At 42.3% G+C, this 25,499-nt stretch overlaps 1 protein-coding gene across 3 annotated transcripts in view; it reads right to left on the minus strand.

Annotated features, from left to right (window-relative positions):
- Daam1 (dishevelled associated activator of morphogenesis 1) overlaps positions 1 to 25,499 on the minus strand; it is a 164,601-nt gene that overhangs the window by 36,033 nt on the left and 103,069 nt on the right. For all 3 annotated transcript variants that reach the window (XM_052185688.1, XM_052185687.1, XM_052185689.1), the window contains 10 exons: positions 13,936 to 14,007; positions 8,344 to 8,438; positions 6,201 to 6,534; positions 5,343 to 5,453; positions 5,127 to 5,230; positions 4,269 to 4,335; positions 3,955 to 4,072; positions 3,480 to 3,618; positions 3,170 to 3,228; positions 272 to 459 (listed from right to left, as the gene is read on the minus strand). In XM_052185688.1, coding sequence (XP_052041648.1) covers positions 272 to 459; positions 3,170 to 3,228; positions 3,480 to 3,618; positions 3,955 to 4,072; positions 4,269 to 4,335; positions 5,127 to 5,230; positions 5,343 to 5,453; positions 6,201 to 6,534; positions 8,344 to 8,438; positions 13,936 to 14,007 — 1,287 coding nt within the window. The remainder of the gene's footprint in view (positions 1 to 271; positions 460 to 3,169; positions 3,229 to 3,479; positions 3,619 to 3,954; positions 4,073 to 4,268; positions 4,336 to 5,126; positions 5,231 to 5,342; positions 5,454 to 6,200; positions 6,535 to 8,343; positions 8,439 to 13,935; positions 14,008 to 25,499) is intronic.

Genomic DNA, 25,499 nt, shown 5'->3' on the forward strand with positions numbered 1-25,499 from the left:
CCTCATGTCTTCCAACACACAAGGCCTGTCCCTGGAGCCTGTGTATCTCTCATTTCTTGCACCATCCCAGTTTGGTTTTATGGCGTCTCTTTTCTAAGAAGCTAATGTGATCTTTTGTTCTTAGGATAAGATTGGTGGTAAAAGCCCAACCACTACCTAAGCCACAGGGTGTTGGTGTTTTGAGTCCACAACATTTCAGACCTCATCCCTGCACCAGAGCTGTCTATTCTTGTCACCCGCGTACATGGGAGGCCGGGTGTCACCCGCTCACCCTGTTGAGCTCGTGGAGCTGCGCCGTGAGGTCTGCCACCTGCTGCTTAACTTGCTTGTGCTCAGTTGTCTCCTTTTCCAGCTTCTCTTTCATCTTGTTTAAGGTCTGCATCATTTCTTCCTTCTCTTGGGCCTTGGCATCACATTCTCTCTCTTTCTTCTCCAGCTTCTGTTGCAGCTCATTGTGCTCTGTTCGAGAGAACAACAGGACATGAGAAAAGTATTTTCAAAAAAAAAAAAAAAAAAAAAAAGCAACTATGGGCTGAGGACGATGTAGAAGTTGAGGGTCAACCTGACCCAGGTAGCATTCTTCTTCTCCACTGAAGGGAAACTCAAGAGCTAACCAGTCCCCGTGCTTGGAAAAGGACCCATACAACTATTTTTGTAACTGCATTTTGGGAAAGACCAAAGAAGAGACTTTGAAGCCACGGTGCTAAAAAAAAAAAAAAAAAAAAAAAAAAAGATTGAGCAATTTCTCATGGAAAATGGTGCCTTAATTCTGAATCTTGTCATACCGGTGGCCTAAAAGCTATACTAGGGGAAAAGTGTATTAGAAAGAAGGCCCTTCTCACATATTAGAAATGGCGTAAGGAGAAGCCCAGCTCTGGTGGATGAAACTTGTTGGTTTGTTTCCCACTAGCAGGAGGATTCTGTGCTGCAACAGAGAGCTGCTGGCAGGCCTCGTGTGCAGTGTGAAGCTGAGTTATGACCTCTGCCCTCCTGGGAGCCTACCGAACTATTTTATGATTCAGGCAAGAGATTATTAAAACTAGTAAAAGCAAATGTTACTGTCTCCATATTTGATATCTTAAGGGTCGAAGAACTGATTAGGCAGGGGACCCACAGGACTGGGAGGACAAACAGTAGCTCTCAGGTGTGGCTTAATGACTTCCTCCGGTGTGGAAGGGTTGGGGTCAGAGGATGGAGGATGGGGGACGGAAGGAGGCATCTAGCTCAGTGTAATGACATTCTTCATTCTATGGACGAATAGAAAGCTATAGGAGGAGTGTTGGGTCCCATAAATGAGCAATAATGAAGTTTAGGCTGCTGGTTTTTATTTCAAACACTTGCCCTTAAAGCCTCTTTTATGACAACAAATGCACTAGCAACACTGCTCACTAGGACTGAGCAATACACAGTCGGTCTCTACTTCTGAACTTGATAACATATTTAAACTCTTACTGTCTCTTCTGAGGTTCCCTCTTCTATGGCTCTCCAAACTGGAATTTGCAGAAAGTTATGAGCCATGAAAATCCTTGAGTTTTATCAGCTTTCAAATAAAAAGGAACCTGCAATTAGGTCTACCACTACACTGAAGCCTGGCTCCGGTCCACATCTAATCCCATTTCCTTCTTCTGTCTCCACGTTGCTCGTCCCTGATAATAAAGGCATTCGGGGTGTTCCTTCCCCAGTTTCATCATTAGCCTTTGACAAAGCTGGCTAAGTCTCAGATGCAGTGGGAGCTCTTAACAATCCAAGGCCATTGGCCAAATCCCTCTGCAATCAATCTATAAGGTGGGTGAGGGCAGGGGAGGGGGCATGGCTCAGGAACTGGTTGGAACAAGCCTTGATGATCCTGGGGTGATGGCAGGTTTGGGAAGTGCCAGCTGGAAACTGTCTCCCAAACTGGCATCATCTACCATCCACTAATGGAGGCTTTCCCGTTGCCTTCTCAGAGTCCTGGGCTCCATATTCTTCTCCCTCAAATATTCTCCAACTTTAGGTTCAAACAACTTCCCTGTCTCCTCCTCTGAAAGCAATCTAACTTTGCCAGCTGAAGCTTCCAGGCATGAACTCATTTTATCTATAATTTCTCTCCTCTACCGTAACTTTACTGACCACCCCATTCTTCCTACTGACCTTGGAGATTTTCTCCCTTGCCACCCTACCCCTGAACCCTGTAATGGTTGCTGTGTAGTTAGTATGTGCTACACTATGCTAATTTTCCATTCATTTTAGTTTTATTTTTCATTTTCTATGCTGTGAACGAGGAAGGAAGGTGGAGTTCAGACTCCCACTGAGAAGTGAGTACAATTCAAAGCACCAGAGACACTTAGGTGCCCCCTGAATGGATGGCTAGATGACCCAAAATGTCCTGTCCCACATGCCCTCAACTGTAAACTCCAACCTGCACATGCTAGAGTGCGTTCCTAAGCACGCACTTACGGACTGCTCTCATTGCTTTACGTAGCTGTGGTGAAGTATGACCGAAAGCAACCACTGGAAGAAAGGGCACATTTTCTCTTACACTTCTAGGTCTCGATAACTCAGTGAGAGAAGGCAACACAGGAACTTGAGTAGGAGCTTGAAGCAAAAGTCACAAAATGCTGCTTCCTGGCTTGTTTTCAGGTTCACTGTCCACTATCTTTCTCATAGAGCCCAGGCCTACCAACCTAGGAATGGTAAGGCCCAAAGTGGGCTGGGCCTCTCCTACATCAATTGTCAACCAAGAAAATGTTTCAAAGACATGCCCACAGGCCAGTCTGATGAAGACTAAATGTGTGTGTGTGTGTGTGTGTGTGTGTGTGTGCATGAATGCATGCGGAGGGCATACACCGAGGACAGAAGTAAGAATCAGTTCTCTCCTTCCATTCCATGGGTCCTAGGGATCAAACTCAAGCTGTCAGCAAAGGACCTTGGCAGCAAGGACCTTTACCTGCAAAGCCATTTTAGTGGCCCTTGAAATAAAGTACCCACAACTTTAATCTTTGTTTTCAATGATAAATTCTACACAGCAAATGTTACAATCTTTTCTAAAATTATTTATCTAATAATAAAGCAAAAGGATAAAATACCCTGGGAATAGTAAGAAAACTAAGAGGTTTGATTTTTAAAAGTCAATGCAAGCGCTCCAGCACCCAGGTCTCCTCAGCAGCTCCGCTCGGCCAGGACCACTCACCTTTCCTCATCTTCTCTGCCTGTTCTTTCCATTGCTTAACTTCATTTTCATTAACCAACCTGTGGAACAGTTAGAGGAATACTTGTTACAGAAAACAAACCATGTGCATTGCAGACGTGGTCTCCCTGGGCACACAAACAGTGTACTGCACAGAGTCCTCAGGGAAACCCACACGCCACTGAGATGGAGTCATGTCTATTTGCAGCTCATTTTGACCCCCAGAACAGTTCATCTGTCCCCACTGTTATCTGAGGTAAGACAAATTGAGTATCTCATTATCTCACAGGCGGCAAGATGAGAGGAGACTTACATTCGTACGACGTTCTTAATATTAAAGTTTTCCAGAGGTGTGGAGTCGGGGTCCTGTCCTTTGTCATTCTGGATAACTATTTGCTGTATGATTCTGTCTAGCAGCAGCCAGTACTGAACTGTGTTACCACTTCTCTTGTCTAAAAAGGAAGAAGGACAGAAAGCCATCTTCAATCTGCTTGTAAACTAGGATTAGTCCCTGTCAGGAGCAGGCAGGCACCCTCTGGAGCCACATCATCAGAGGCATCCTCATACCCCTTTCTGCATGTGCTGTAAGGCATGCATTTATTCTGAAATCAAAGTAAATTATGGGTCATTTAGTCCTGAGGACTTCATAACTGCTCTTAATCTGTGAGGAAACAAACACTGGCGAGCCAGAAGCTGAGGCTCAGGTCCCTGGTACACCCCAGTCTAGTCAGTACTGCCTTTGGCTCCACCCCAGGTCTCCATGGCACCCGCACAGTTGGAGCACTCACAAGGCATCTGGAGGCAGTGGTGCAGGATGGACATGAAGTGCGGGTAGGCTTCGCTGTGGGTCAGCCTCCTCCTGGTCAGCTCGAACATCTGAGTGGCGCTTTTTGTGTCTATGTGAACCTAGTTTATAGGAAACAGAGCCGAGTCAAACACCCAGCTGCTTAACTCTCCAGGTGAAGGAAGAACTCGGCCATCTAGGTGACAGAACAAGGTGCTGACTCAGCTCATGGGCTGCACTGGCCCCACCAACTCAGAACATGCATTTCAAGAGGCAAATCTTGACGTGCCACACCAGAATGATTAGGAGACTACATACCAGTTCAAATCTTTTGGCAAATTCTAGTTCATCTTCATTTCGGAGCATTTCAAAAAAGTCTAAATGCCTGAAAGGAAATTGAACAAAAATGACTAAAAGCGGGATGTCTCATGAACACAGTGGAGGGGGTGCAGGATTTTCAAGTACAGCTCTAAGCACACCAAGGTGGCATGCGGACATAATCCCGTCGCTAAGGAGAGAGCTACAGCAGCAGCCCAAGCTCAAGCCCAGGCTGGGGGGCACAGTGAGTGCCTGTCTCCAAAACAAAGGCGGGGGATGCAGTTAGTGGTGAGTACCTGCCGTGCATGTAAGGCCCGGGGCTCACCCTTAGCCCCGAAAAGAAACATAAAAAAGAGCCTTCCTGATTTCTAGTGCTATCTCCTCAAGAAACACAGCAACAAAACTTGAATGCCTCTGCTTGGCCATGTTCTTTCTAATGAGTTAAATAAAATCATCAGAGGAAAAAGTAGATACGTTTAAGGAAATTATCAAATGAATAAATGCTTATCAAATCTAAAACATGTTCAGATTTCACTTGTTGACTGTTTTCATAGAAAACAAGCCCATATACCTGCACCTGGCTTGCAGATCAGAAAAATATTTGTGTCATTTATTTGTGCCAATTTTTATTAATCTCTTACTCTGAGTTCTACATTTCAGAGGTGCTGCAGTCTATGGGGACAAACACATAATGTGCAGGCTGGAAGTAGCCGGAGGACTGGCCCTGCACCATGTGGTGGACACTGCATGGACCCTCTTCTCAGGCTGTAGCAGTGGACACTGCATGGACCCTCTTCTCAGGCTGTAGCAGTGGACACTGCATGGACCCTCTCCTCAGGCTGTAGCAGTAGAGCTTACCTGTCTAGTGTTGAATTTTCATGTTCCCTTAATTTATCTATAACAGGTTGAATTCCTAACATCAGAAATTCATAGCGAAGGTGGAGTCTGAAGTCCAAACTCTCCTGAAATAAGAGGACGACACAACACATGCTCAGGTTTTCCGACTGTGCAGTCACCGTGTCAGAAAAGCTTTCTTTAATGCATCTGTGCAGAGCTGCAGTGCATGCTTCTTACCACTCCGGCTCCCTGGCTCAGCACTGCATTGATGAAGGACATGATCGCAGTCTTGAGACTCACTTCGTCCCGATAACGCCCAGTACTTTTATCCAAGTCATTAATTAACGTCTGTCGGTGATACAAGTAGGAAGATAAGGGTCTAAATCATTGCCAACCCACCTATGCTCATTTAAAAAAATTTTTTTTAATGCATGAAGGTTAATTTTTTAAATCTCAATCAAAATTACACTGAGTCACAGAATTCAGGTGTGTTTACAGGAAGTATATACAAAGTACAGGAAACGTTGCTTCCTTGTCTCCATCTGCTTTCTCTTTTTGAGTAAAAATACTAGGACACAATCTCACTGTTAATTTTGATCCTAAATAATGAATAGTAACTTGTAGATTTTTCAGGGACCACCACATTCAGTGGATTCAAAAGATAGGAGCTATCTATGTAATATACAGGATGCCATCACGATTTTTCATTTTGTTAAATGTATTCATTTTTATTTTAATGTGAAGGTCTTGCCTGCATGTAAGTATGTGCACCTCGTGTGCACTTCCTGGAACTGGAATGATGGATGGTTGTGAATCACCACATGGGTGCTGAAATACTGCACCTGGGCCCTCTGTAAAAGCAACAAGTAATCTAGGCCCAAGGGTCACAGTTTAGAGTCCAGTATATCTCAGACCCCAGACTGATTGACTGTAGAGCGTATATTTAGTTCTGTTCTTGAACCTAAGATGAAGGGAATGTTTGAAGACAAAGTGTGAGCACTCACTACTGGGGGAAATTAGCAAGTAATCCCCACCAGGGCCAGCAAAACTGCTGTTTACAGAGTGGGGGGAGTGAGAAAGTCTGAGGGCACCTACCTGGAAGCGGGTTCTCTCGCTGGCATATTTCTGGTAGTGCAGCATAGCTTGCAGAACTTTCTTGTGACCCCCGGGAACCAGGCACACAGCGCCCAGGATTTCCAGCACGGCCACCTTTGTTTTAATGTTCTCTGTGCTCAGACTCTGAGCAATTACATTGATACTCTCAGAATGAGCCAGGACATGGGCCCGGCCTTGAGAGTTGTTCATTAGTGCCTTTATACAGCCAATGAGGGAGGTATGTATCCGAGACTCCGAGGTCTCATAGTCCATGGTCTTCAGAAAGTTGAGAATACATGACAGGCCATCCAAGTCAATGAATCTCGTTACAAACCTGTCAGGAAGAGAGGTGATTAGATTTGTCCTTTGTGCTTGTAATCATCCTTGATAGAAGAGCCTAGGGGAAAGGAAGTAGACTCACTTCCTGAAGAACCCAAAGGCTTACATTAATGAGGCCTTTGTAACTCTTTGGCTCTTCCATGGCACAGACCCAATGGTCTGTCTAACTAGACTGTGAAAAAGAAAATCTCCATTGGAGGCAAGCGAACCTCAGCTGGTTCAATGAACCACAAACAGATCATATCTTCACACAAAGCCAGGAATAGCAATTGCTCAGCATCTGTGTCTTTTCCTCTTCTCCCTGGCATTGGGTATATTGAACTCAAGCCTTGCACTTGCTAAGTAAACACTCTGCCATTGAGCTACAGCCCCATCCCTGAACTACCTCTCCTGTGTTCGGCTAAAGTCGTCTGCTGATCTGAGTTAGCGCAGCATATATGGGCTGCATATATTAGTGCATTGGCCCTAACCATGGCCCCTACAGGTCAAAGAGCAACATCTTTCATTTCTACTGCTCGTCAAGCAATATGACTGCTTTTATTCCTATGGTGCTCTATAGCAAGTTCCTTCTTTTATATGACAGGCAGAATGGAATCCTAATATATAAAACTGGTTAAAAGCCAAGGCTTTTTACTGTGAATTAATTTTATCGCTACTTAGAACCTTTACGGTTAAGTTGATGAGGATTCATAGTACGTGTGTGTGTGTGTGTGTGTGTGTGTGTGTGTGTGTGTGTGTAAAAGCCCCTGGCCAGTGCAGAGATAATACACCCTGATTATTTGACTACCCAAGGAGCTTCTGAGCTCTCTCACCTCCAGGTACCCCTCAGCTTCTGAGAGTTCACAATAGGCTGAGAAGTGGGGAGTTGGCTGCCACACCCGATGACCCCCTGTCAGATGCTGTGCAGTGCTCAGCACTGCTCTCTAAGATTGCATTCTATTACTAAAGGCAGAATATATCATTCCACCCAACCTCATGCCTCTTGCTCATGGCACTAATATTAGTACCTGTAAGGCCCTCAACACCTCACTGAACCCTGGAGACCTTAATGGGCAGTGATAGTGTAGGAGAGACAGAGTGGAAATGGTTATCAGAGAGAATCACTCCTTGCCAGAATGTCAACCCATCTTTATTTTTAATAATGGTTTTACTGACATGTACTTAACATGCCATAAATTCACTCATTTAAAGAGCACAATTCAGTGGACAAAAAACATCATCCCTATCTGTGAGCTGATGGGGATATGGGTTGTTTCTACTTAAAAAAAAAAAAAAGCTACTTTGATCTTTGAATAAGGCTGACGATGAACATGTGTACACAAGTGTTTGGGGCCAACCTTCATTTCCCATGTCAACACACCTAGGAGGACAATGGTTAAGTCATGTGACAACACTATGTTTAATGGTGAGGGACTAGCTGCATTCCCAAATGGCTGCATTAGGAATGGCATCCCCAAGAACAATGACTGATGGTCGTAACATCCCGGTGCTCTAGCATTCTCTCTCCTCTCTCTCCATCTTCTTCCCCCTTCTTTAAAAATGTTGCCCATCCTAGGCACTGACTGTGTCTTCTTTAAAAGGAAAGCATTTATCAAACAGTCAGTGATCTAAGCAGCTACCTATGGTTCAGTTACATGCTTTTAAATTTAAGAGTCCCAGAAAAGTTTGACCATTGCAGAGAACAGGAGGGACGGAGAGAGGGAAGAAAAAAGGGAGAGAGGGAAAAAGGAGAGAGGGAGGGAAAGATAGGAACAGGCAAAGGGACAGGGAAGGAGTGGGTGGTGTGCTACCCAAGGGAAGGCACCTCATGGGCTTGGTCCTCAGTGCTGTCTTTAGACTCTCGATGGTTTTACTCCTCTCCTCCTCTTCTTCCTTCTCTAAAGCCAGCAGAGATTTTCTCTACAAAAGAAAACAGAAGTTATGTCTTCATTACTATGTTGTAATTATTGTAAATAATTTATATAAAGAAAATTAGCCAGTAAGAACATAGAATGATATCAAGAACAATGCAAAGTTCTGTCTGTGTTATAAGTTAGATTTTAAATTGTAAATGACATTTTAATAAACTGTTTAAACATTTTAGAAGAGGTTAAGTTGCACAAATGTTTGTGTAATTATTGCATCACAATGCCCTGATGCAGATATGGCCATTTGTGTTTGACAGAGGAAGCTAGACTTGTAGTTGGGTACAGCGTTCTGGAAACTAAGGGTTAGCCATTTCCCCACAGGATCACTAGAATTAGTCAAAATCAGAATCAAGGTGGAAGGGATTTCTTTACTTCAAAAAATGTTTTAACGTAATAATTAAATTGAATCTGATACTAATATAGATTCTACTCTCAGAGTAAATACAAGTACTTAATCCAACATCATTTAGAAATCAAGGTATGGAAGGCAGGGAGACAGGGAGGGAAAGGAAGGAGGGAGGGATGGAGGAACGGAGGGAGACAGACAGACAGACACACACACACACACACACACACACACACACACACACACTTCCAAGAACTACTCAGGCAGTGCCTCTCCAGCTGGCTTGGCAAGTCTGAGGAAAAACCTGAAGATGCCTACAATTTCCAGGCAATGTTGACGCTGCAGGAGCAGACTCTAGATAAGCAGACCTCAGTGACAGTAGTTATGTATTTACTGTGTGTGTGTGTTACTATACACATGTATCTATAGTCCAGGTGCCACAAAGCTGGTAGAGCGTATCTGTTGAGTAACCTGCTCTACAACACTCTGCCATATTCTCTTTTTTGAAAAGCATTTATTTTCATTTTATATGTATAACTGTTTCACCTGCATATGTGGATGCCATGTGCACACAATCCCTGAGGTAGTCAAGAGAGGGCATCGGATCCCTTGACTGCTTGAACTACTGTTACAGATGGCTGTGACCCACCATGTGGGTGCTAGGAATCGAACCTGGGCTTATAGGAGAGTAGCCAGTGCTCTTAACTTCTGAGCCATCTCTCCAGCCCTAGCTGCCATATTCTTGAGAGGGTCTTTCACTGTATCTGGATGTTGTATGTTACATGTTATGTGTCTATGACTGTTAGTATTAAATGTCAGCTCAACAGAACCTATAATCATCTGGGAGATGGGCCTCCAGGCATGCCTACGGGAGATGATCTTGAGTATATTAGTTGATGCTGAAAGACCCTGGGCAGGATATGCCAGCCTGTAGGTGAGGAAAGCAAGCTGAGGACTGCCGTTTGCTATTCTGGTCCTGACTGCGGCTCCTTCAAATTCCTGATGCCTTGAGTTGTGTGTTCTCCCTTAGTTGCACTTCTCAGAGTATTTTAACAAAGCAATGAGGAAAGAAGTTAAAGTACCATCTCCTGAGTCTCTAAGTGACATAAAGTCACAAAAACCACAAGGTTTACAGTCTCTCTCTTCCTTTCATCCGTGACTGCCTAGCTATGCTAGAACAGCCTTCCTGCCCCATGTCTAGTCCAGAAGCCTTTACCACAGAATCACTGGCCCTCACCTGCTCTGCGTGCATGTCTCCTTGGCCTTATCTGTTATCAACTCTGGTAACAAGCTGTGGACAATGAAGTGATCACACAGAGAGAAAAGCCTAACGGTTCTCTATGGGACCTAATGATCCAGGTTGACAAATCATCTTGAGAGACATTATTATTACTATTTTTTCAATCAATAGCACCAATGTAAGTATATGTTAATTAAAACCCAATTTGATTTTTTGATGAGGAAAAAAAGTGTCAGGCCTAAAGCTAATAAAAAAAACCAGTGTCATTTACAGCAGCTGGGGGAGGGGCCTTTTGCTTTTGAGTTGTTATTGTTAGGCTAACTGTCCTTCTGCTGGCCATGTGTCTTGACAGCTGTCACCAGAGGATCGTAGATGAAGAAGCTATGTACAGAAATAGGCAGTGAATTTCTTCAGATTTCCTGTGGAAAACTCAGGGTGAATTCGTGAAGGGCATTCAGTCTCCAGCGGCAGCTGGACTTCTCTAGAGTCTCAGCGATTGCTTTGAATCTGCAGCTCCAAATCAGGCCTTTATAATAGGTATTGCTCCTTGTTTTGGAGCTTAACTCCATAAGACCATACTGAACTCAAACTGCATTTTATGGTGGGCCACCCAAACCAGACAAACGTGCATGTACTCCCCATTTGAGCAATGCTAGGTGGAGAAGGCTTCTGAACATGGAGATGGCGGTGTCCTTCCTAGAGTGGGGAGATTTATGATGTGCCACAGAAAATTACATTGAAACTCCCTTCCCTAACGCATGGAGGATTTTATCTTAGGTTCACAAATCATCTTAAGAGAATTATTATTATTATTATTATTATTATTAATTAGTTTCAATCAATAGCACCAATATGAAGTAACTATATGGTTAATTAAAGCAGAAAGGCCATGATCATTCCTTAATATGAAACCATTAGATTTGGATCTGAGATTACATTTGTATAACAGAAATAGATGAACCTATAAAGAGCAGCATCCCAATGCTGCTTTTTATAGAAAGCCTCAAGTGTTCAAACTTTAGAAGTTTCCTTGCAACTTACAGCTGATAATAGCGATAAGCCTGTATTTCTAGAGTCAGTCTCCAAGTCACACAAGTAGTATACACTGCTATACATACAGGGCAGGTATTGTGATAGTCCTAAGTGTCTGCTCACACACAAAGGCAGCAAAAGACAAAATACGCACTGACAAGGACCTTCTGTGGAAAGCTGCTGGGATGCACCTTGAGGCACAGTACACAGATGTGGCTGGGCACAGGCCAGAACCACTCTGGCCTGAAACACTTGCTTGATGTGAACTGGGCAAGGCAAACGTTGTATCACATCTTCCCCCAAAGCTTCCCCTAAAGCCTATTGGGCCATTCTCCTCTCATACGTTCTTTGACTTTTTAAAAGCTGACAGGTAACTCAGGGGCCCTTTAAAGAACCAAGCATTCTTGTTATGAAGCCTACGTAATGTAATATAACTTGTTCCACAAAAGGCGGGTTTCACAGCAAGTGTGGCTGTTCTCAGCCTGGACCATTTTTATCAGACTCTAGAGGCATTAAAGAAAGCAGATGGTTTTCCTTTTCCAGAACAGTCAGACTACAGTTCTTACAGTGTGTACCTAGGGGAGAAGGAAGAATCCCCCCACCCCCCAACCTCTTTCATGTACCCCACAGATGTCAAAACCAAGAAGAGAGACTAATTGTGAGGTTATCTTTGGGTTCAGACAGATGGCTTAAATCCCTAATTAGATGGCCACTTCTTAATTTGATGACTTTGGGCAAGGTGACTTGCCTCTAGACTCAGACTCTATGAATAGCATGGCAGCTCATGTCACATGAGGCAGTTCACTAGTAGCTGCCACTGATGCTGCAGATGACAGATGATGACAATGTGGACAAATGCCTCTTCATCAGTTCCCCAAGCACAGCCAGAGATCTGCTCCTAGGACAGTGAAGGATCTGGAGGAACTATGTACCATCGCTGTCCTGTCTCAGGGTTTTGCTGTGTGCTGTGGGGAAGTCTCTAGGACATTACGCAAGGACTACAGGCAGCAAGGACTAGTGACAACCAGAATGGTGAGAGAACGAGAACTCAGCAGGGGCTCTGCTGTTACTGGGTCCCTGGCTTCTTTAAGCATCTATCCTTCTGAGACCTGGCTAACCGATGGTCAGCTAATGCTCTTTATCTTTGACCTTAGAAAGATAATGCCTCCGGCCTAATGGAAGAAGCATTTCAAAGCTGTGCCAGATGTCTGACACATAAAGGATGGCAAAGTCCCACAATCTAATAGACTTGTGAAGTTCTAGGGAAGACTTTAGATTAGGAACCAAAGTATAGTCCATTCAACAATGCTGCAAACAAAGCTGTCCAGGGGAGAGGAGGAAGTGAGGAGTTTGAAGAAGGGCCACATACAGGCATATCAAGGACCCTGAAACTCAAGAGTAAGCCTCCCCTAGACACAAAAGTCACTAACAGACAGATCAGTACAACTTCTCATATCTGAGGAGAGAAAAGTACACACTACTTAGTACTTCTCCATTCAGAACAGAGAATTCCTTAACTTAGCATTTCTCTTGTTACACATCAAACAACGCCAACTGAATTACACGCAGAGGCAATCTGCTTGACAGTTCCTTTTTCTTCATAGTCAGGAACAAGAACTCACATACAACCTCTACATGTTAGAAATGGTGAATGGCTCCAAATTATTATGACTTGGGTGGATGCACAGAGATGTCACTGCAGTCTTCAGAAACCTCCCATTCTGTTAGCTTATCCACACAGACACAGATGTCTCCGCTTCCTCATTGCTGGAGAAGCAGTGTATGGGATGGGGTTTGGAGGATGTGGGATGCGGGATGGATCTTCTCTCCTCTTCTGTATTTAAGGCTATAAACCCTCAGGCAAATGCTTCTGTGGTCTCTTCTGTAATTTGTGCAGACCTGGTCACTCCTACCCAGCTGTTTATTATTCAAGGTATAACAGCAGAATAAGAAAGAAACAGAGGAAAGAAGAGAAAGAGACTGAAAGTCAAGGCCCTTCAGAACTTAAATAAGAGCAGGCAATGCTCTTCCTGGTTGGTTTTTAACTTTTGCAGTGGGAGCAGCAGTAACGGAGTAGTAAGACAATTCTCCATGAGGACCTGCGTGAAGGCAGGAAAGAGTAGAGTATTCGGCAAACTACCTTCTATTTGATATTACCAACTTAGAGTTGGATATAACCCATCTTAAATCCTGAGTATGCCGAGTGAGGCCGACTTCAACCTTCAGTTTTCGTCAATGGCAACAGGATTTAAGCTACTAAGGCTCAAAGGCTAATGGCTTATTTTCTGTTGTGAATTTTAGCTATGATTAATAGATGATCTTCAAGCTGCCTGGAGTGCTAACATCTCAGAGACCAGAACTCAGATACTGAGAACACATTTTAACTGCTAGCCATAGACCACAGCTTTCCTGAGGGCATTCCACCCTCACCCCATGAAATCAAGAAGGAACTAAGGAAGGAACTAAGTTCCCAGAGAGAAGGAGATAGGTGTGAGCATGACGAAGGGGCAGCTCAGTCACTCCACAATTAGACGAGCCACAGTCCACAGGAGTGTTGCAAAGCTCCCGATAACTAGTCACAGCAACAGCAAGTTCAAGTTAAAAACAAGCCACGTTTCAAATGGCATTTCCTCTTATAACATTAAGATCAATCATATGTTAGCGTGTGTAGATTCTATTTAAAACACCCTAGAAAAGTCACTTCACTAGGCAACATTTCAGGCCCTCCTCGCCAACACCTCAAACACTGAGTGTTTGGAATGGAATTTGGAAAGGTAATGGCATTCAGGAGGTCTTACTCAATTCACTCCTTGTGCAACTGTGTACTCTGCACCCTATTTTAGACTGTCACAGGATGTAAGTTATACTCACAGCAGCCATGGAATTGAGCTGATCAATGTAGAACTCGGGCCAACTTGTTGCTCCCTTGTTTTCTTCCTGGTCCTACAAAAATTAAAATAAAAAAAAAGTAAGAAAAGGTAAAAAGATAATACATTGCCAGAGGCCCACACAGAGCAGTACAGCTGATGTCCTGTGCATCTAGGATGGTGGTCTGCAAAGCCACTAGAATACAGGAGACACTTTTTTTTTTTAACAGTATCAGCTCATCAATACTATGATAGTTTTCCCAATCCATAGGGGGCTGGGGGAGGGAGAATGAGCTAAATTTTCATGTGTGACGAAAGGACACATTCTAGCCATTGAGGAAGGAATTGAGTTCACACCAGGGAATAATTGTTTTTCCTTTAGTGACATAATGATACTGAAAAGGATATTCTAGGTCCCATGTCACACTGAGGACTACATGGGGATGACACAGCTATATGAAATTCAAGAGTGAAAGAGACCTGCCTTGACAGTGACTAGAGACATGGCCAGTTGGTGACTAGATTTTTTTCTCTCAGTTATTCAGATTCCAGCAGACATTAAAATTGTGAAGGAGGGTTTCATTTGATGTGGCTGAAAGTGGGTTATTGACACCTGGGTGGAGGTGATAAGAGGACACACGTCAGTCCCAGGCACAGCTCTCCTGCTGAGCTAGCTCAGGGGCTTTGTTAGAAAAATAGAGTGTGTCTCTGTTAAAAAGAACTGAAACCCCAAACCACCTCAGCTAGATGTGCCTCACAGCCCCAGTGGACCTAGAGCCACAACAGCTGGCGCATCTGTGGAAGGAGTTCACTGACACACCTGAACCTAAACCTCCCTGTCAGCTGTAGTCTCTGCTGCACAGACACACCAAGCACATCCGGAAGGCATGCTGTGCTTGGCTTCCATGATCTCTGCACACCTCTGTGCTGAGAGACATCCATGTAAACAGGGCTTTCCATTCAGAGAGCACACTGATATAATGGGTTAGCCTAGGAGAAGACACTGCCATGTAGGACTTACTGCTGGCTTCAGTTTTCTTAGTTTCAGAAGCCCATACATACATACATACATACATACATACATACATACATACACTGCTCCTCAGGAGAATGATTTCTAGGAGGAGATTTTAATTTTAAACTTAGACCTTATCTCTAAAAATCCCTCCCTCTCTCCCTCTTTCTGTAATCCAGGCTGGCCTCATTTGTTGAACTGTGACAAGATCCTCTTGATTCAGTTTTCCAAGTGCTGAGAGTATAGCTAAGAGCCACCATTACTCCCCTACACAGACACACACACACAGACACAGACACAGACACACACACACACACACACACACACACACACACACACCACTGTCTCTAGGCAGATACTTTCAAGTGGGTCTACCTAGGTGTGATGAAAGAAATACAGTTCAAAACCATTCCAAGCAGTCATAACAAAAGGAAAATGGCTGTTTACAGGGCCACCCGAGTGGCAGCAAGGGACACAGGGCTGGATGATGAGGACACGGTATAGCAGTGGCTTTGAAGTTGGGCAGGATTACACTCTTGGGATTTAAAAACATTCAGAAAGCCTGAGGAGTTTTAAGAATGGCTCTTGGTTATAATTTAACATGTTAATAAAAGAGCTGGAGTGGCAGGATAAATGCTGAACCAAGCTTTCCTCTTAAAAGGAGCATTAAAATTAGCAAAACCCTGCTGCTACCAACGTGTTTAACAAGCCAAAACCCTCAGTGATATTCAATGGTATTTGAACCTATAAAATGAAATAGAAGGTGCCAGATCTTTCTATTCTCCCCAAACCAGGGCAAATTTCCAAAGCAAACAAAATCAAGTCCTATGTCCAAGGTTCCACAAAAGCCTGTCTGTTGTAAGCTCCATAGTCCTGGATACAAAACAGAGATTATTTTAGAAACTGAAGACTAGTGCGTAGAAGGAAGACTTTGCACTTTGAAATGTTTGAATAATACTGACAGTTAAGAGTAGACACTGCAGTCAAATGGGGCTCTTTTCACTTCCGGTGTCTCGGTGCTGGGAAAATTACACATGCCATGTATATGAATGCACCGGCTGATACTGCTCTGGGAAGAGGAGGCAGGGGGGATTCTTGGAGCTCTTCCCTTTGGCAATGCACCTCCAACTGCCTGTGCAGCCCTGGTCCTTACATACAGAAGGATGAAGGAGTAGCCAGAGGAAATGCAAGTCTGAGTCTATGCTCTAGGGTGAGTGAATGTTAAAGTCTGTAGGTCTCACTGAGGACTCAGAAAGAAACCAACTCTTCTGGGTAGGAGTTGGAGGGAAGAGGGTAAGCATCCTATAAAAAGCACAGGACACTGAGACATGCCAAAGGAGAAGACACTTTGAAGTTGCAGTCTTCCTGACAGCACGTATGTCCTTGCCAAAGAGAAAGTATGTCCTGGGCCTCTGACAGTACCCTCTGGGTCACCCACCTGTCTCAGTTCTAGTTCCTTCTTCTAGGGAAGAAGCAGGAAAGATCAAGACTATATAGATGCAGCACATGTGATGGAACCAGCAACAATACTGGGCACATCAATCACTCAGCTAAACCCATTTTCACTGCCTTCTCCAATCCTATTACAACATTTCTCAATATTGACTTACTATTGTCTATGAAAAAGAGAGGTTGTTTTTTCCCTCTTAAGATGTAATGAGGTATGGTAGATCACATTTATAATCCTAGCACATGGGAGACTGAAGTAGATCATGAGTTTGAAGCCAGTTTGGACATCATAGCAATATCTATCTAAAAAACAAAATAAGGCCCCCAAGACAAGTTACTGATCACAGTTCATGACACTGAGAAGTAAATACAAATCCTGGATTCATAATAAATGTTCTTTTTAGTCTACCCAAAGATGGGACAATTCACATTAAAATCCACTTTTGTGTCCTAGTTAGCTTTAACTGTCAGCTTGACACAATCTAAAAAACAATCACCATAGAACCTCAGTTGAGGGATTCCCTAGATCAAACTGGCTTGTGGAACGTTTTTGGGGGGCTGCCTTGGCTGTTAACAACTGATAGAGAATGACTCAGACCACTGTGGGTAACATATTTTCTGAGCCTGTGTACCTAGGTTGTACAAAGAAACCAACTGAAATAAGTCATCAGGCAGTGTTCTTCTATGCTTCCTGCTGCACCTGTGTGATGGTTAACATTATATTTTAAGTTTAAATTTCTGTGTAAAGGAGATCTATAAAACAAAAATGTGTCTAACCTGTAAGCCCCACTTGCCCAGGGACAGCTAACATCCTGAAATTCTGGGGGCTGATGCTCATGTGAGAGAACAGACCTTGTGCTCTTGCTTCTGTATACAAGCTTGGTTGCCCTCAATCGCACAGGACGTGTGCTTGACTACACGTACACAGGAAGTATGTAGCCTCATGAGTTTTTTCTTTATAAACTCCTAAATAATATAATTCAGCACCATACTCTGATGAGCATCTCCAGCCTCGGGTGTGGTCTTGGCCAGCATCCATGGTCCTAGCCAGCACTTAATAAAGCCTTTTATTTATTAAAATTTATTCATGGTCATGGAGAATCTCTGAGAAACTCCAGACCCATAATGCCTCTTTGCCTGTGAAATGAGTTACGTGGTCAGAGGTAATGCTGTGGATAGTGAGCAGGCCTCCCTCCAAATTCCTGTTTGAGTTCTTGCCTTGACTACCCCTCATCGATGGACTGTAGTGTGAAATTGAAATGAGCATTATCCTCCCAAAAATTGTATTGTGTCATGGTATTTGACACATTAGAATGAAAATAGGACCTTGGCTGCCTCTTGAAAAGTCACACACATTCATTTATGGGAATTATCTTTAGAAGGTATGCTAAATAATTAAAACAGAAACAAGTGTCTGAATTTATTAAATTCTCTGCTTTTTTTCCTTTGGTTGTTTTTTGTTTGTTTTGTTTTGTTTTGAGAATATATACACCTGCCACTTATTTTTAGAGATAAGGTATAATGGGAAGGCTACTGATTTGGCCATCTGAAGATGGAATTCTTGAGACTTCTTTTTTATTGACTCAGTTGACAGTTTGAGTACGTATAAATATATCTGGGGATATTTTTCTTTTCTCAAAAAAGGGGAGAGGTCAGGACATTTCTGAAGTTCCTAGAAGCTCTAAGAGTCCAACAGTGAGACATCATCGGGCACCACCTCTACTGTACTTAATTCCAAGCCTCAACTTCTAACGTCAATAACTTGTAAAAATTTACATTGTCCAGTGATTAAGTGGCAGAACTATTCATTGTTAACAGTCAGTCCAACTGTCACTCAGTAGCCACCCACATGTGTGCTGTCTTGGCATGCCTTTGATACAATCCCTCCTGTTCGTTAGGAGGCCTTCAGAGATAGATAGCAGGACACTGATGGCTGAGATTTCTTGCTGGACAGAGCTCACCGTTGACACTTTGCCTTTACTTCCAGCCTGAGGTGACTATTGTTTAAGCTCTTTTCCTTATTTACCCTAAGTGTGTGCACGTGTGCATGTGTAAAATCTAGATATCTTAGGAGATGTCCTTTCTAAGCTCATGTCATCTCCAAATGGAACATTTTCATTAAAATCTCAGGTCAGTGTCAAGGAATCTTCCTCTATTCTTTTTAAAATGCACAGTGGCTGTTTTTCTCAACATCACTCTGCACAGGAGAATCATTTGGCATTGCTTCTTAGTTTCACTCACTCTGGGATAAGCACAGAGTTACGTCTTCGGCCTGTCCCTCACTAGCACCTCCAACTTGACTGTGCTGTAGACATGGAGGCGAAACATCCATCACTTGCTCATTCCGAGGCTTGCTGTACGCCTTTAGTTTCCCATGACTGCCTCACAAAAGTGTCATTGTGAGGGCATAAAAATACAAACCAGAACATTGGAAAAAGTGCACCCAGCACAAGCTCAGTAAGTGTGAGCTATGGCGATCATAGGACACTGTCTCTAACAGGCGCCAGTCTTAGCCCTTAGTGCTGAGCCCAACGAGGATCAACCAAGTACATTTTGGCAGTAACCATTTAAATATAAGAAGTATATTAACCTTTGCAATTGAGTTAAATATATTTTCGGAAATGTAGTCCATACTGTTCACTCACAATTATATGGGTATGCCTCACAAAATTTTTCATTGCATCACTATATAGCAAATAATTAAAGGATATATGGAGAGGGAGAGGCATGAATATATTCCTCTGGTAGAAGTCGAAGTCTTTTACGTCTATAAATAGAATTCAAAGTAGAATCACAAAACTAAGATATTTCATGACAAAACCAAGTTTACCCAATATCTATCCACAAACCCAGCCCTACAAAGGATAATAGGAGGACAACACCAATACAAGGAGGGAAACTTCACCCTGGAAAAAGCAAGATAGTAACCTTTCATCAAACCCAAAAGAAGTTAAGCAATCAAATTTAAAAAATAACGTCAAAAATGATAGGAAGTAACAATCACTATTCCTTAATATCTCTTAACATCAATGGACTTAATGCCCCAATAAAAAGACACAGACTAACTGACTGGATACGTAAACAGGACCCTACATTTTGCTGCTTACAGGAAACACACCTCAGGGTCAAAGACAAACACTACCTTAGAGTAAAAGGCGGGAAGACAATTTTACAAGCAAATGGTCTCAGGAAACAAGCTGGAGTAGCCATTTTAATATCAGATAAAATTGACTTTCAACCCAAAGTCATCAAAAGAGACTCTGAGGGACACTTCTTGCTGGTCAAAGGAAAAATACAACAAGAAGAACTCTCAATCCTGAACATCTATGCTCCAAATGCAAGGGCACCCTCTTTCGTAAAAGAAACTTTATTAAAGCTCAAAGCACACATTGCACCTAACACAATAATTGTGGGTGACTTCAACACTGCACTTTCCTCAATGGACCGATCAGGAAAACAGAAACTAAACAGGGACACAATGAAACTAATTGAAGCTTTGGACCAATTAGATTTAACAGATATATATAGAACATTCTATCCTAAAACAAAAGAATATACCTTTTTCTCAGCACCTCATGGTACCTTCTCCAAAATCGACCATATAATTGGCCACAAGACAGACCTCAACAAATATAAGAAGATCAAACTAATCCCATGCCTCCTATCTGATCACTATGGAGTAAAAGTGGTCTTCAATAGCAACAGAAACAACAGAAAACCCACATACACGTGGAAACTGAACAATACTCTACTCAGTGATACCTTGGTCAAGGAAGAAATAAAGAAAGAAATTAAAGACTTTTTAGAACACAATGAAAATGAAAACACAACATACCCAAATCTATGGGACACAATGAAAGCAGTGCTAAGAGGAAAACTCATAGCCCTGAGTGCCTCCAAAAAGAAAATGGAGAGAGCATACATTACCAGCTTAATGACACACCTGAAAGCCCTGGAACAAAAAGAAGCTATTTCACCCAGGAGGAGTAGAAGGCAGGAAATCATCAAACTCAGGGCCGAAATCAATCAAGTAGAAACAAAGAGAACCATACAAAAAATCAACAAAACCAGGAGCTGGTTCTTTGAGAAAATCAACAAGATAGATAAACCCTTAGCCAGACTGACCAAAGGGCACAGAGAAAGTATCCAAATTAACAAACTTAGAAATGAAAAGGGAGATATAACAACGGAAACTAAGGAAATCCAAGAAAATCATCAGATCCTACTACAAGAGCCTGTACTCAACACAACTGGAGAATCTGGAGGAAATGGACAATTTCCTTGACAGATACCAAATACCAAAATTAAATCAGGACCGACTAGACCATCTAAACAGTCCCATAATGCCTAAAGAAATAGAAGGAGTCATAGAAAGTCTTCCAACCAAAAAAAAGCACAGGACCAGATGGTTTCAGTGCAGAATTCTATCAGACCTTCAAAGAAGAGTTAACACCAATACTCTTCAAACTATTCCACAAAATAGAAACAGAAGGAACACTACCCAATTCCTTCTACGAAGCCACAATTACGCTGATACCAAAGCCACACAAAGATCCAACAAAGAAAGAGAACTTCAGACCAATTTCCCTCATGAACATCGATGCAAAAATACTCAATAAAATTCTTGCCAAACAAATCCAAGAACACATCAAAACGATCATCCACCATGATCAAGTAGGCTTTATCCCGGGAATGCAGGGTTGGCTCAATATATGGAAATCCATCAATACAATCCACTACATAAACAAACTCAAAGAACAAAACCACATGGTCATTTCATTGGATGCTGAAAAAGCATTTGACAAAATTCAGCATCCTTTCATGCTTAAAGTCTTGGAAAGAACAGGAATTCAAGGCCCATACCTAAACAAAGTAAAAGCAATATACAGCAAACCGGTAGCCAGCATCAAACTAAATGGAGAGAAACTTGAAGCAATCCCACTGAAATCAGGGACCAGACAAGGCTGCCCCCTTTCTCCTTATCTTTTCAATATTGTACTTGAGGTACTAGCTCGGGCAATTCGACAACATAAGGAGGTCAAAGGGATACAAATTGGAAAGGAAGAAGTCAAACTATCATTATTTGCAGACGACATGATAGTCTACCTAAGTGACCCAAAAAACTCCACTAGAGAGCTCCTACAGCTGATAAACAACTTCAGCAAAGTGGCAGGTTATAAAATCAACTCAAGCAAATCAGTGGCCTTCCTATACTCAAAGGATAACCAGGCTGAGAAAGAAATTAGGGAAATGACCCCCTTCACAATAGCCACAAACAGTATAAAGAATCTTGGGGTGACTCTTACCAAACATGTGAAAGATCTGTATGACAAGAACTTCAAGACTCTGAAGAAGGAAATGGAAGAAGACCTCAAAAAATGGGAAAACCTCCCATGCTCATGGATCGGTAGAATCAATATAGTTAAAATGGCCATTTTGCCAAAAGCAATCTACAGATTCAATGCAATACCCATCAAAATGCCAACTCAATTCTTCACAGAGTTAGAAAGAGCAATTATCAAATTCATCTGGAACAACAAAAAACCCAGGATAGCTAAAACTATTCTCAGCAACAAAAGAAAATCTGGGGGAATCAGTATCCCTGACCTCAAGCAATACTACAGAGCAATAGTGTTAAAAACTGCATGGTATTGGTACAGTGACAGGCAGGAGGATCAATGGAACAGGATTGAAGATCCAGAAATGAACCCATACACCTATGGCCACTTGATCCTCGACAAAGAGGCTGAAAACATCCAATGGAAAAAAGATAGCCTTTTCAACAAATGGTGCTGGTTCAACTGGAGGTCAGCATGCAGAAGAATGCGAATTGATCCATCCTTGTCTCCTTGTACTAAGCTCAAATCCAAATGGATCAAGGACCTCCACATAAAGCCAGACACTCTGAAGCTAATAGAAAAGAAACTGGGGAAGACCCTTGAGGACATCGGTACAGGGAGAAAGTTTCTGAACAGAACACCAATAGCGTATGCTCTAAGAGCAAGAATCGACAAATGGGACCTCATAAAATTACAAAGTTTCTGTAAGGCAAAAGACACCATCAAGAGGATAAATCGGCAACCAACAAATTGGGAAAAGATCTTCACAAATCCTACATCAGATAGAGGGCTAATATCCAATATATATAAAGAACTCAAAAAGTTAGACTCCAGAAAACCGAACAACCCTATTAAAAAATGGGGTACAGAGTTAAACAAGGAATTCTCACCTGAAGAACTTCGGATGGCGGAGAAGCATCTTAAAAAATGCTCAACTTCATTAATCATTAGGGAAATGCAGATCAAAACAACCCTAAGATTTCATCTTACACCAGTCAGAATGGCTAAGATTAAAAATTCAGGAGACAGCAGGTGTTGGAGAGGGTGTGGAGAAAGAGGAACACTCCTCCACTGCTGGTGGGGTTGCAAATTGGTACAACCACTCTGGAAATCAGTCTGGCGGTTCCTCAGAAAACTGGGCACCTCACTTCCAGAAGATCCTGCTATACCACTCCTGGGCATATACCCAGAGGATTCCCCACCATGTAATAAGGATACATGCTCTACTATGTTCATAGCAGCCCTATTTATAATTGGCAGATGCTGGAAAGAACCCAGGTATCCCTCAACAGAAGAGTGGATGCAAAAAATGTGGTATATCTACACAATGGAGTACTATTCAGCCATTAGAAACAATGAATTCAAGAAATTCTTAGGCAAATGGATGGAGCTAGAGAACATCATACTAAGTGAGGTAACCCAGACTCAAAAGGTGAATCATGGTATGCACTCACTAATAAGTGGTTATTAACCTAGAAAACTGGAATACCCAAAACATAATCCACACATCAAATGAGGTACAAGAAGAAAGGAGGAGTGGCCCCTGGTTCTGGATAGACTCAGTGAAACAGTATTCGGCAAAACCAGAACGGGGAAGTGGGAAGGGGTTGGTGGGAGGACAGGGGAAGAGAAGGGGACTTACGGGACTTTCGGGGAGTGGGGGGCTAGAAAAGGGGAAATCATTTGAAATGTAAATAAATTATATCGAATAAATAAAAAAAGGGAAAAAAAGAATATGTAAATTCCTTTTAAATTATTATAGGATCCTTTAGGAAGATTGTTTCAGAAATGATAAAATACAAGTCCTGTATTTTAGAATTTTCTCTAATGTAAGATGTTCTTACTAAGGCCAAGAATAGGCTTTCCAAACGGATAATCAATTGTGACTGGCATGGTCTATGGTTGTTCACCAGAACACTAATGACAGACTGAAGCAACATTTACTCAGCCAGCTAAAGTCACAAGTCTGCAAGGTAACTGTCAAAAGTCTATACGGTCCTTAGATAATATATGTAAAGGAAGAAAGACACGTTTCCCTGCCTAGAGTGGCTAAAACATCTTGCAATGTGCAATATACTATGATTGTGTCAACAAGAGTGAAAACAGGTTAAGGTTTAATCAAGAGACGCCACCCAAAGGATGTGTCAGAGTACTTGAAGTGAGTTTTATTCCAATGGTTTCCATTATATAAGAAAGGCAACTAGAACAACAAAATTTATTCCTTGTGTAAGAGAAATGCCATTAGAAAACATATAGGATTAAGAAACCCCCTTATATTTAATGAAGAGCCACCTTCTTGCATGAAATTGTAATTATTATTTCTAATTTCATGAAACTATTTCTAGAGACTAATGAATATAATAGATGATAATCTATTTTGTGTTTAGAATTTTTAACAGAAAAATGGGCAGATGGATTAAGATTATTCTATTAGCCTACCTCCATGATCCAGGAGACTGAGAAAACTCAAATGAATGACAAAGAGTTGGTGACAGTGTTGAGATCAGGTCCAGTGAACAGATGGAAATGGGGATACCCTAGGTAGGTACAAGCCCTTGACAGTAACTTTGCAGCCTGTCTCTTCCATCTTAGAATGAGTATCAATGGCACTTTCTCAGAACATACCAGCATGCAGGTTAACCAGCAAGCACAGGGTCAGCGAACTACTTTGAAAGGCCTGATAGGTGTATCCCAGGCTATGCACAGGACATAGTCACCATTGTTCATCTGCCCTTGTGTGAGAGGAAAGCAGCCATAGCAGAAACATAAACGAATGGGAGTTGCCATTTCAGTAATAGCTTATTCACATCAACAGGTGACTTGACAGAGGTGGCACGGGGCTGGAGAGATGCCTCAGCAGTTAAGAGCACTGACTACTCTTCCGAAGGTCTTGAGTTCAAATCCCAGCAACCACATTACAGATGGTGGCTCACAACCATCCCTAATGAGATCTGATGCCCTCATCTGGGGTATCTGAAGACAACTACAGGGTACTTACATATAATAAATAAAGAAATATATATATATATAAAAAGACAGAGGTGGCACACTAGTATTAGAGTGTTGACATCTGTGCTGGCCAGAACCTGACACAGTTTTCAAGAGGGCTAAAGCACATCAAATCCTAACACGGTCACCAATTACTTTCATCTCCCTGACACTACTTTACCTCTACAATGTCTACTGTAATTTAGGATTGACTCACAAAGTGTTTGGAACCTGTCTAGTAACCTCAGTGTTTTCTAGATAAGCATTATCTACAGTCTACTCCCATGCCAAACTCATCATTCTCTGAAAAAGTTCCATCCTGTGTTTACAAATTGTATAGCAGTAGCTTCTGACACCCATGGCTCACAGAACCTCTTAGAAAGGAGCTGTGGAAAGTCTGTAAGAGCTAGAGGACCAGGACGTCTACAATGGACTGTTGCCATGAAATGACAGGGAGGACAAATGCATGATTCCACAACAACATGGCTGCCTGGAAAAGATCTGAACAATGCAAATATATATGCTGCCAGGGTTAGTAGAAGTCTCATCATTCCCCATCCTAGTCAGACAAGTATGCATGTATGATGTATGTATGTATTTATGTATATATTTGTAACCATAATAATCAAAGAAAAAGGGCCATCAATTTAAGAAGGAATAATAGGGGAGGACAGATGAGCTGGAGGGAGGAAATAATTCAATTATAGTTTAATTAAAATTACAGAAAATAAAAACACATTTTATAGAAAAATAAACCCAATTTAGAATACAGTATAG

The sequence above is a fragment of the Apodemus sylvaticus genome, chromosome 6, assembly GCF_947179515.1.
Source record: "Apodemus sylvaticus chromosome 6, mApoSyl1.1, whole genome shotgun sequence".
In the NCBI taxonomy this organism is placed as follows: Eukaryota; Metazoa; Chordata; class Mammalia; order Rodentia; family Muridae; genus Apodemus; species Apodemus sylvaticus.